At 44.3% G+C, this 12,490-nt stretch overlaps 1 protein-coding gene across 5 annotated transcripts in view; it reads right to left on the bottom strand.

Moving 5' to 3' along the window:
* Window positions 1-9,268: 9,268 nt before the first annotated feature.
* Window positions 9,269-12,490, bottom strand: part of MYH9 (myosin heavy chain 9) — a 126,938-nt gene continuing 123,716 nt past the window's right edge. For all 5 annotated transcript variants that reach the window (XM_056523692.1, XM_056523689.1, XM_056523688.1 and 2 more), the window contains exon 41: window positions 9,269-10,209. In XM_056523692.1, the coding sequence (XP_056379667.1) occupies window positions 10,092-10,209 (118 nt within the window). In that variant the 3' untranslated portion in view covers window positions 9,269-10,091. The remainder of the gene's footprint in view (window positions 10,210-12,490) is intronic.

Raw genomic sequence — 12,490 nt, 5'->3', positions numbered from 1 at the left:
GTCAGGATATCTTAGCGGGATCCCCTCCCCCGGAGGATCTATCTGCTTTGGCTCTCCAATGCTCTAAAGCTGGGAATTTTCTGTGCGCAGCTTCCATGCAGGCAGCCCGTTTTTCTGCCTATGCTGTGGGTCACCTAGCGGTTCTTCACCGCTCTCTGTGGCTTAAAGCTTGGAATGCGGATGCCGCTTCCAAAAGATTGCTCACTGAGCTTTCCTTTACGGGTGGCCGTCTTTTTGGCAAACGACTTGATGAGATTATCTCCGAGTCAACGGGAGGTAAGAGTTCCTTGTTACCTCAAAATATGGCTCGCCCTACTTCCCAAAGGAAGTCCTTGTCCTTTCGGACCTCCGGCTCCATCAAGGAGTCCGGGCACGCGCCCTCGCGGGATAAGAAGGCTCCCTCGTTCCGGGCTCGCCCATCTTGGAAGTCGGACTCCAACCGGTCTGGCCGTTTTGCGCTCCAAATCAGGCAACCGCAAGCCCACTTCTGCAAGAAGCGAGGCCCCCACCCGCGGTTTCTTCTCGGGTGGGAGGTCGTCTCTTGCTTTTTCGAGACATTTGGATCTCTCACATTCAAGACTCTTGGGTCAGGGACGTGGTGTCCAACGCTTACCGGATCAAATTTGCATCCCTTCTGAGGGATCATTATTTTTAGCTCCCGGGCCCCCCGGTCTCCTCCTCTGGCGAAGCAGTTTCGAGCGGCTCTCCAGTCTCTGCTTCTCCAGGGGGTTATTGTTCCTATTCCTCCAGGGGAACGGTTTCGGGGTTTCTATTCAAATCTTTTTGTGGTCCCCAAGAAAGACGGTTCTGTGCGTCCAATTTTGGACCTCAAGCATCTCAACCATCACCTTCTCATCCGCCATTTCCAAATGGAATCTCTCCGTTCGGTGGTGGCGTCCCTGGAACAAGGGGAGTTCCTTTCATCGGTGGACATCAAGGATGCCTACCTCCATGTGCCAATATTTCCGGGCCATCATCGGTACCTCCGCTTTGCGGTCCCGGAGGGGCACTTTCAATTTGTAGCCCTCCCCTTCGGTCTAGCCACGGCTCCTCGGGTCTTTACAAAGGTCCTTGCGTCGGTGATGGGCCTGTTACGGTCGAGTGGAATCTCGGTGATACCCTATCTGGACGACCTTCTCATCAAGGCTCCAACCAGGGCCCAGACTCTGGAGAATCTGTACGTCACTCTTCACACTCTGACTCGCTTCGGGTGGATGATCAACCAGGACCAGTCCTCCGTCCTACCCAGTCTCTAACCTTTCTGGGACTTCCCTTCGACACGGCTTCTGCCCGAATTCATCTTCCGCCGGACAAACGTCTGGCGCTCCTTCGGACCCAGGTATCAGTCTCCATCCGCACTTGTATGGAAGTCCTGGGTCAGATGGTGGCAACTATGGAGGCCGTACATTTTGCCCAGGTTCATTACCGCCCCCTTCAACTGGCAATTCTCTCCCCCGATGGAACAGGTCTCCTCTGTCCCTTGATTGTCAGATTGTTCTCCCTTGCAGGGTCCGTCAGTCTCTGCTCTGGTGGCTCCACTCCCCCTTCTTCTCCAAGGGCGGTCGTTTCTTCCCCTTCACTGGCAGGTTGTTACAACGGATGCCAGCCTGTCGGGCTGGGGCGGCGTGTTCAGGGATTGGACGGTTCAGGGACTCTGGTCTCCCCTGGAGACCCTTCTTCCGATAAACATATTATAATTACGGGTGATTCTTCTTTGTCTTCTTCATTGGGAGTCCCATCTTCAGTCCCTTCCTGTCTGCGTTCAGTTGGACAATGCCACGGCCGTGGCATACATAAATCATCAGGGCGGCACTCGCAGCTCGGCAGCCATGGCCGAGGTGACCAAGATTCTCTCCTGGGCGGAGAGCAAGGTTCCGGCCATTTCGGTGATTCACATCCCGGGGGTGCTCAACTGGGAAGTGGACTTCCTCAGTTGGTCCTCACCCGACCCCGGCGAGTGGTCTCTACATCCGGAGGTCTTCGTGCAACTCCGTTTGTGTCCAAGTCCCGAGACCCTCAGGCTCTGGCCCGTGGACGCCCTAGTGTTTCCTTGGGCGGGGTTTGCCCTACCCTATCTGTTCCCTCCTCTTCCGCTTCTTCCCAGGGTGCTGAGGAAGCTCAAGGCAGAGGGCGTCCCCGCCATTCTGGTAGCTCCATATTGGCCCCGAAGGTCGTGGTACGCCGACGTAGTCAGGCTCCTGGACGACGCTCCACTGCGCCTTCCGCTCCGTCCGGACCTGCTCTCTCAGGGTCCTCTTTGCCACCCCAATTTACAGTCTCTGCATTTGACGGCGTGGCGGTTGAGACCGCGGTTTTGAGGGCCCGGGGGTTTTCTTCCCAAGTCATTCGCACCATGCTCAAGGCTCGTAAGCCCTCCTCTGCAAGGATTTACCACTGTACTTGGAGGTCTTATTTTCGTTGGTGTGAAGCTCAGGACTTCTCCCCGGTGACCTTCTCTGTTCCCCATCTTCTCTCCTTTTTGCAGTCGGGGTTGTCTCTCAGTTCCCTTAAGGGTCAGGTTTCGGCCCTTACTGTTCTTTTCCAGCAGCCCCTGGCTTCTAATCCTCATGTCCGGACCTTCCTGCAAGGAGTGGCGCACGCTGTTCCTCCTTATCGGTCTCCCTCTCCTCCTTGGGACTTGAATTTGGTTCTGAGTGCCCTCCAGGGTGCACCCTTTGAGGTCCTTAGAGAGGTGTCTCTCCGCCTTCTTTCTTGGAAAGTGGCGTTTCTGGTGGCTATCACCTCCATCCGGAGGGTGTCTGAGTTGGCAGCTCTTTCTTGCCGTTCTCCGTTTCTGGTGATCCACCAGGACAAGGTTGTTTTCCGGCCAGACCCTTCCTTTTTACCTAAGGTGGTCTCGGCCTTTCATCTCAATGAGGATATTGTCTTCCGTCATTTTGCCCGGCTCCTTCTCATCCTAGGGAGCGCTTACTGCACAAGCTGGATGTGGTTCGGGCTGTTCGGTCTTATCTCTCCATCGCTTCTTCGTTTCGTCAGTGTGATTCCTTTTTCGTCCTTACGGAAGGTCGTCGCAAGGGACAACCTGCTTCCAAGGCCACCATTTCTAGGTGGATTCGGTCCGCCATTTCGGAAGCGTATCGCTGTAAGGGGAAGATTCCTCCTTTCAGGGTTGTGGCTCATTCCACACGTTCTGTTGGGGCATCCTGGGCTCTCCAGAATAGAGCCTCGGCCTCGCAGATTTGCAAGGCGGCTACCTGGTAGTCTTTGCACACTTTCTCGAGATTTTACCGGGTTCCTACTTTCGCATCGGCTGATGCTAGTCTGGGGGGTAAAGTGTTGCAGGCGGCAGTGGATCAGCCGTCTGCCTGATTACTTATCTGCCCACCCAAGGGACGGCTTTGGTACGTCCCACTGTCTGTGTCCCCCAATGGAGCAGATAGAGAGAAAAGGAGATTTTTTAGACACTTACCGTAAAATCTCTTTCTCGAAGGATCCATTGGGGGACACAGCTCCCGCCCTTTTAGTTTTTTTTCCTTGGTTCTCTGTCCGAGGGTGTGTTCAGTTATGTTTTTTCCTCTGGTTCTCGGACAGTTTTGGGTTTTTCCTTGACCTGTTGGTCTCCTCCTATTGCTCTGGAACATAAACTGACTAGCTCAGAGCCTGAAGGCGGGTGTATCCTGCTGGGAGGAGCTGACTTTTTTTTTTATCACCATAGTGTCACACACCTCCTAGAGACAGCAGCATACACCCACTGTCTGTGTCCCCCAATGGATCCTTCGAGAAAGAGATTTTACGGTAAGTGTTAAAAAATCTCTTTTCTCCTACTCTGGACAGTTCTTAAAATGGACAGAGATGTCAGCAGAGAGCACTGTGCTCATGATGTCAGCAGAGAGCTCTGTGTTCCAAAAAGAAAATAATTTCTTCTGTAGTATTCAGCAGTTAATAAGTACTGGAAGGATTAATATTTTTTAGTAGACGTAATTTACAAATCTGTAACTTTCTGGCACCAGTTGTTTTAAAAAAAAAAAAAAAAGTTTTTCTTGTTGTCCCCTTTGATCTTTGTTTTGCGTATTGACCCTTTGGCATCCTTCAGGGGTATTTAGACATCTCTGGCATTATAGTGAGGGATAGGGAATTTGCGGATGATGTTCTCTCGACTCTTACCGGTCCATTATTGTACCTTCCCAATCTTTTATAGGGTCCTGCAGTCTTATGGAGCAGTGTCCGGTTATAAAGTTAACATTCCCAAAACTGAAGCTATGCCTCTGAACCTACCTCTTGCTCTGTCCTCCCTCCTCCATACTAATTTTTTTTAAATGGTCTCCTTTGTTGACAAGGAAATTCCCCCTAAAGTGATGCACAGGTATGGGTAAACAAAGGTATGGCTGCTTTACTGTGTTACACAGCTTTTACATATTGTACACAGAACACAGCTGTCCTCCTCCATATAGCTAAGTATCTAGGGCAGTGGTCTCCAACCTGCGGACCTCCAGATGTTGCAAAACTACAACTCCCAGCATGGCTGTACGGGCATGCTGGGAGTTGTAGTTTTGCAACATCTGGAGGTCCACAGGTTGGAGACCACTGATCTAGGGGCTCAGCTTACCCTTCTATTCTATGAACTTTCCTCCCATGAAAAGATAAGATTGTATGTCATTTTTTGGCCACATTGCAGCTGTAAAGATAACTATCCTCATTGCCTGTCTGTGTTCCCCTCTCTGCTCTTAGGTCGATACAGTTTTTGGTTTGCCAAAAGACTTTGGGGGAGATTTATCAAAACCTGTCCAGAAGAAAAGTTGCCCATAGCAACCAATCAGATCGCTTCTTTCATTTTTGAAAAGGCCTCTGTAAAATGAAAGAAGCAATCTGATTGGTTGTTATGGGCAACTGGGCAACTTTTCCTCAAGACAAAGGGGGAGATTTATCAAAACCTGTACAGCTAGGTCTTACATGATGGATAGTAAGCAGATGGGAGGACTGGCAGTACCGGATGTTGTAAAATACTATTTAGAAGCCAACCTCCGCCATGTTTCTTCTTTGTCCACTTATGCCCCCCCCCCCCACCCTTTTATTTTTTTTTATATCAATTGGTGTCAAAGTTAAACGGATTTGTAAATTACTTCTATTTAGAAATCGTAATCCTTCCAGTACTTAGCTGCTGTATGCTCCACATGTAGTTCTTTTCTTTTTGAATTTCCTTTCTGTCTGACCACAGTGCTCTCTGCTGACATCTCTGTCCATGTCAGGAACTGTCCAGAGTAGGATAGGTTGTTATGGGGATTTTCTCCTGCTCTGAACAGTTCCTGACATGGACAGAGGTGTCAGCAGAGAGCAATGTGGTCAGGCAGAAAGGAAATTCAAAAGGTTAAATAACTTCCTCTGGAACATACAGCAGCTGATAATTACTGGAAGGATTAAGATTTTTTAAATAGAAGTAATTTTCAAATCTGTAACTTTCTGGCACCAGTTGATTTATAATATAAAAAAAAAAAAAAAAAAAAAAAAAATGTTTTCCAGTGAGTTCCAGGGGTACTACAGTGCTGCCAACTTATCCGCTATCTAAAGGATAGGGGATAAGTTGCCTGATCGTGCGGGGTCCCGCTGCTGGGGACCTCCGCGATCTCTCACGCAGCACCCCGCTCTCATCAGGCCCCGGAGCGAACATCCGCTCCGGGTCTGACTGGGCCGGTGATTGTGATGTCACAGCTCCGCCCCTCAATGCAAGTCTATGGCAGGGGACGAGACGGCCCCGTGATCGGCAGTCATCAGACCCGGAGCGATGTTCGCTCCATGGCCTGATGAGCGGGGTGCTGCGTGCTAGATTGCGGGGGTCCCCAGCAGCGGGACTCTGCGCGATCAGGCAACTTATCCCCCTATCCTTTAGATAGGGGATAAGTTGTCAGCACGGTAGTACCCCTTTAAGAAGAGGTGTTGGCTCAACATTTATTTTTGTCCTGCCCACTGATAACATTTGTCTGATTTGGGTTGTTTACTAACAACCGTTCTGAGAGCCTTTATCTGTCTGGACCCCCTAATTATTTTGTCATGTCCACTCGATCCCTACTAAGAAAAGCACCAAACTTATGTTACCCATCCTTTTGGCAGCGAAGATGCTGATAGCAATTTTTTTTTTTTTTTAAAGAGACCGGCTCCTTCGGTCTTAGATCTTTATGCCCGGATAAGAGAGAGAGATCTGGAATATATCACTGCCTTATTGGGACCCATGAGATAGTTTCCTTGGGAGTTAAAATTCTTGATCTCCTTAACTCCCCTTTTGTGTTTCTTGTCCTGTCTATGTTTTGTCTTTTTTTTTCTGTATTTTGTCCCCAATTTTCATGTTTTGGATATCTGGAAATATTCTATTACTTTGTAAGCAGATTCTTTTCCAAGATGCTACCATATTTTGACTTTTTTGCATATTTTATTGAGTAATGATGTTTTGGGCATTCACTTCATGTGTTGCTCGGATATGAACTTTCTTCGGTCTTTATAGAAAAAAGACCTCTGGATACAGATCAATATACCCCCCCAATACAGTAATCATTGTGATACCAGCTCTACATGTATGGGCGATTACAGTATTGTGACATCCAGTGACTAAAGGGGTGTCTTCCTTGATTGGAGTCACTTTCCCTTTGCTTCTCCATACGGCCCAGACCTCTAAGACTACTTCTGTCAGCCACGATTTGTCCTTGCAGTATCTGCCAAACAGCTTCAGTTTTCCCAAATACAAACTTACCACCCATAGTGCAGCAGATGATAATGTCCTCCCGGATGCCCCACATCGTAAGTATCCCCCTGTTGTTCCCAATACAGTGAGTGGGCCACCACCCATTTAGTAAGTGGGTTAGTCTTCCCTCAAGGAAGCAAGTCCTTTAATTAGGTAGAGAGGTCCACTCTATTATGAAGGTATGGCACATTAGTCAGGTAGAGACCCTAGTAGGAATGTCCCCCAGTAGGTTGGCAAGTAGGGCTCATATGTCCCTCCTCTACTACTTGCCAACATAAAACTCCAGTGCACAAGATCCCCAGGGGGCTTCAATTGGGGATGGGGTTTCTGGGCAATTTCCCATTACCCCTGCTCTATGGTTTTGGATGCATTAGCACAGTTCAGTTAGGCTAATCTGGGTATAGGCTACCCAAGACAAGTCTTTTTTGCAACCAGTTTTGAAAAATCTGCATTGCCTCATCGCTAACTTTACAGCCCCTGTTGCATAGTCAAATAAAAAAAAAATCCTGGAGTACCCCTTTAAATACAGGATCTAGGTGAAAGTCAGCTGCTCATTGCAACAGCCCAAACCTAGTGGGGAGATTGCCACATTATGCACTTAACGGGTAGTCTTAAGTTACTGTTTCCTAATTTTCCAGCTCATCTGGCCTGTTTGCTGTTGCCTGAAAAGCTAATTGTAGCGGTAAGGCAACTTGTAAATTATGTAACTTCCCTGATTTGGCTGCTTTTCAGACCACCTCTGGCCACTGCAGACAGGCTGGAGAAGCCAAAAACCCAGAACTAGCGAGGTGAGAATCCCTTTTAAAAAGGTGTTAGAGGCCTAAAAATGTATGACCTATTAATAGGATAGGTCATCGTTATTTGATTGGCAGGGATCAACTCCTAGCCGTTTTAGGGGCAGCGATACTCAGGGCAGCCTCTTCAATGTTTAGCTTTGCATATTCTTGCATCACAGTACGATTATTTGCAGTGGTGAAGGGTGCTGCAGCACTCTCCTGATCACTTCAATGGTGAACTGCTAAAGGTTATCAAGTCCCACTGTGACACATGTGGGTCAGGTAAGTAGAAGCAGCAATCAGGGTCAGGTACAGAAGATTAGGCGCAGTACATTATCAAAGGCAGTAACAGGCAAAGTTGTCAAGGCTCCTGCCTTGACATGTTTTGGGTCAACAATCCAGGTTGTCAACAGGAGAGACTGCAGTACAGTAGAATGGCAGAGACACAAACGGGTCACTACACAGGAAAGCAGGATCAGATATAGCCCACCTTCACTGATAGACACTACAATGCTTAGGCACAGGATGATGGGCAAATCAACTTACATGCTAAATGTGGATAGGTGGGGGAAGGCTTTAGGGATGCGCACAACAGTAACAGGCCATATATGACCCCATAAAGGGCAGACCCAGAAGCAGCAGGAACCAAGTGACGTCAGGAAGAGATAAAACCTCCTGACAGGGGCTGGCGGTGATTGGTAAAACACAGACTGGAGGCACCCAACCGCACAACCCGAGGAATTCCGTAATTCTAGCTTTGTTAATTCTTTCTGATTAAGGCATGCACATGGAGATGCCAAATTTTTTTCACTTTTTTTAAATTAGAAAAATAGGAAAAGGGGGGGGGGGGTAAAGAAGTGGCTTGTATATTTAAGATTCATGTACACTTTAGTTCCCATACAGAACTATAAGCAATCTTAACCGATTGGGACCAATCAGACCCCTGAAACCATTAGCACTCAGCATTTAAACTTTGACCACGTCCTCTAAAGCGTTTAAATGATTGACATCAGCATAATGGACACAATTTCCATCATTAGTGAAGAGTCCTGGCTGTTAACCAGTACACACCAGGTATAAAACAAGCTTCCCTAGTCCCTGGGCTTGCCTTATCGTCTCCTAGAACACAGCTGCTGTACATAAATGGCATTCTGAGTTAAAGGGGAACTCGAACAATTGGTGCAAAAAAAAAAAAAAAAAAATATCTTCCTTCCAGTACTTAGCTGCTGTATACTAAAAGAGAAAGTGCTTTTCATTTTGAATTTCTTTTCTGTCTGACCACAGTGCTCTCTGGTGACACCTCTGTCCATATCAGCAAACCTCTTTTCCACCGAAGTACCCCTTTAAGATGTTATACTGCTATTTTCAGAGCAACACAATATTTAAAAAAAAATATATATATAAATGCTGATCAAATTCTCTATACTGTCATCTTTTCTTGCTGATTGCCTATGTATATTACCCTGTCATGCTGGTGGCAAGTGTAATGTGATAATGGCTTAATATGAAACTCTTTTACTATAGAGTCACACGTGCCGTATTTTGCTGCTGCGCGTATTCCTACCCATTTTGAGTACCAAAATACACAGCAGCAAATACAGCACATAAGACCCTACCCTTAGGGAGTATTTACATATCCAGTATTGTGCGGGTATTTGATGCACAGGATTTGAAACTGCAGATTTCAATGTAAACTTATTGAATAAATACAGGTCCAAATCCTGCACGTGTGAATACAAAAAAACAGAACACACAAATATCTTGCTAAACACAGAAAAAAGTGATTAACACAAAGTGGATATCACTTGCAGTACTGTTCATATTTATTGTAAGCAATAGCAATTAGAATCAGACACGATTCCTTAACTCTGGATACAAACAGGCTGCAGTATAAAGGCACTTTGCATCATACCGGAAAATCTGATAGATTTTAACAAAAAGTCTCTAGAGTTTGCAAACTCTTGTACAGTTGCTATTTGGTTCAACAGGGAACAATACATTTACAATGATCATTACCAACTGGCAGTGAAGCAAAAAAAAAATATATGCATTGAAAATTCTTTGACCATTAAAATAGAGGAGTGCACAGTATCTCGGTTCATATAAGTGGTGCAGGACAGCTAATTCTCCAGTTATACGTTTATAACAATTTATTTATCCCTTATATACTTTAATGTATACAAAACACATTGTAATATAAAATGCGATCCAAACTTTAAATATTTGGTCCTCATTTGACTTTCCAATGACAGTGTATTTTGGCAAAACAGCATATTAAAACAGAAAAAGGCAGCAATGAAGACAAGTTTTCTTGACAAAGAACACTTTCAAGAGGGAAGGTAAACTAAATTTGTTAGCAGCCACCCCCTAAAGACACTTTTGGAATTAATATAGACGTAAACTACTTTTTTTTTTTAAGTTCATATATCCGTTCTTTACAGAAAGTGCCTAAACATCTAGGCCAGCATTCTGAGACCGCCACAAAACACAAATTCAATGGAAATGATTGCATCTTATCAAGTAATGGCTTAAAGAAAACAAGACAGAAAAAATATATGTCATTGCTCTTTTCCAACATGGTATATAACATTTTAGATTTGTAGCTCTATGTGGTGGTTAAATCCCTAGTCAGTAGATTTTAGATCCCCAGAATCCACTTTTCCATCCAAATCTTCATCAGAAGCTTCATCAACTCCTTTTCTTCCAATGCGTCTTGTAACAAATGGTACATCACCACCACGTCTGTGTGCAAAAGATCAGGATATATTAGGCATTGGGAAAGAGCTACCAACACTAAATTAAAAAAATATATATAATTGATTGCATTTTATAAAGGTTCTGTACAAATCAGTGTATAGTTTGAAACGTCATGAACTGAACTAAAATATGCATCCATGTTGTATAACCAAACAAATTGGGGGCAGACAAGATCAACTTTACAGCCACTCCATTACAAATTGGTAAGCCTTACTTTATATTCTGTTTTCCTTTATCTTTGGAGCTACTCTGCAGCAAAATTTTGACAATATATATTGGCAATTTAAAGTGTAACCATACATTACATTTGTACAGAACCTCAAAAAATATATTTAACCCCTTAAGGACTCAGCCCATTTTGGCCTTAAGGACAATTTAATTTTTAAGTTTTTGTTTTTTCCTCCTCGCCTTCTAAAAATCATAACTTTAAATTTTCATCCACAGACTAGTATGAGGGCTTGTTTTTTGCGTGACCAGTTGTCCTTTGTAATGACATCACTCATATCATAAAATGTATGGCGCAACCAAAACACTATTTTTGTGGGGAAATTAAAAAGAAAAACGCAATTTTGCTAATTTTGGATGGTTTCGTTTTCACGCCGTACAATTTACGGTAAAAATGACGTGTGTTCTTTATTCTGAGGGTCAATATGATTAAAATGATACCAATATTACATACTTTTATTGTTGTGCTTAAAAAAAAAACCCCACAAACTTTAACCAAATTAGTACGTCTATAATCCCTTTATTTTGATGACCTATAACTTTCATTTTTCCGTATAAGCGGCGGTATGAGGGCTCATTTTTTGCGCCATGATCTGTACTTTTGATACATTCGCATATAAAAAACTTAATACATTTATAATTTTTTTAAATAAAATGTATTTAAAAAGTAGCAATTTTGGACTTTTTTTACGTTCACCGTACGGGATCATTAACATTTTATTTTAATAGTTCGGACATTTACGCACACGGCGATACCAAATATGTCTTAAATTTATTTTTTATTTATTTATAAGTACCACCGCACCAGGACATACATTTACGTCCTGCGTCCTTAAGGGGTTAAAAAAAACAAAAACTGAATTATTCTTTTTATGTACATGCATTTAAAATTCTGCAAACATACCTTTCCTATTTCGATGCAGTGGGCCCTTGTCTAAAAAATATTAAAAAAATGTATAGCCCACAGGTTAGTCTTTAGTAATGCAACCTATGGGCTAACTGAATGGCCAAAACATTGCAAATGTCATATGACCCACCATAGGTTTCCAATGGTATTTAAATACTGGAACATAAAAGAATGTCAAAACAAAAAGACCACATGGTGCATCTGTCTGCTCTTATTTCCTTTTCATCTTGGGATAGATCTACATTTATCCCAGGTGGATTTGCCAACCACATCTGCTGGAAGTTTGTTTGAAGAATCAGTAAAATCTCTTAACGTTGCTTGTGATCTTCTCCCCAATAGCCTCAGATTGTGCACCCCCTTGTTCTTGTGTTTAGTTATGCTTAGAAGCTTAATATAAAAGCAAGGGGGCACAATCTGAGGCTATTGGCAAGATCACAAGCAATGTGAGAAGCAGCATAACTGGTTCCCTTTAAAAACCATTTCCCTCCTGAACCCTATTTAACTCATTTTTCTGTTATGTTTTACACGTTAGTCCATAGCTAGTTTGTGGAAGTACTCTGATCCAAGTTTATTAGAAGAGGACCTGTGGCCAACCCAAATAATATGAGATTGCATTATTACTAAGTAGCTTAGGATGTCCTGATCGCACAACCTTTTTACTGTTTTTTGATACGCCTTTCTGTTCCTGAGATATGAGGGTTAATAGTTTGTCTGACAATTTAGGCAGTCAGATGGGTGTGAACTTAATTATAAAAAAATAAAAAAAATTAAAATTAAAAAGGGTGGGGGGCCGGAATATCAGGGTGGTATTAAGTCAGTGGGTGTGTATTACATGACCCTCCGTGTACAACACACCCTGACTATATAATCCCACTCATTAGTTGTTCACGTCTACCATTAAAAGCCCATTTTAGAGATTCCCTGAATTGTCAAAATATAAACCTTCACACCTCAGGAACAGAAGGGGGTGTTAAGAACCTGTAGAACGTGTGATCTCACTGAATGGTCACGCTCTCTCCTTTTCCTACTTTTATACCTCTAGCTATGCAGCCAAGCATTCAGTTAGCTTTCCCTACCACCTGGCTGCACTGCTGACCTCACTGAGGCTGTCCGTCACCACTACACCTAAATCCT

Source organism: Hyla sarda, chromosome 6, assembly GCF_029499605.1.
Source record: "Hyla sarda isolate aHylSar1 chromosome 6, aHylSar1.hap1, whole genome shotgun sequence".
NCBI lineage: Eukaryota > Metazoa > Chordata > Amphibia > Anura > Hylidae > Hyla > Hyla sarda.
The sequence above is the reverse complement of the archived record's forward strand: the minus strand, read 5'-3'. Positions and strand labels throughout refer to the sequence as shown.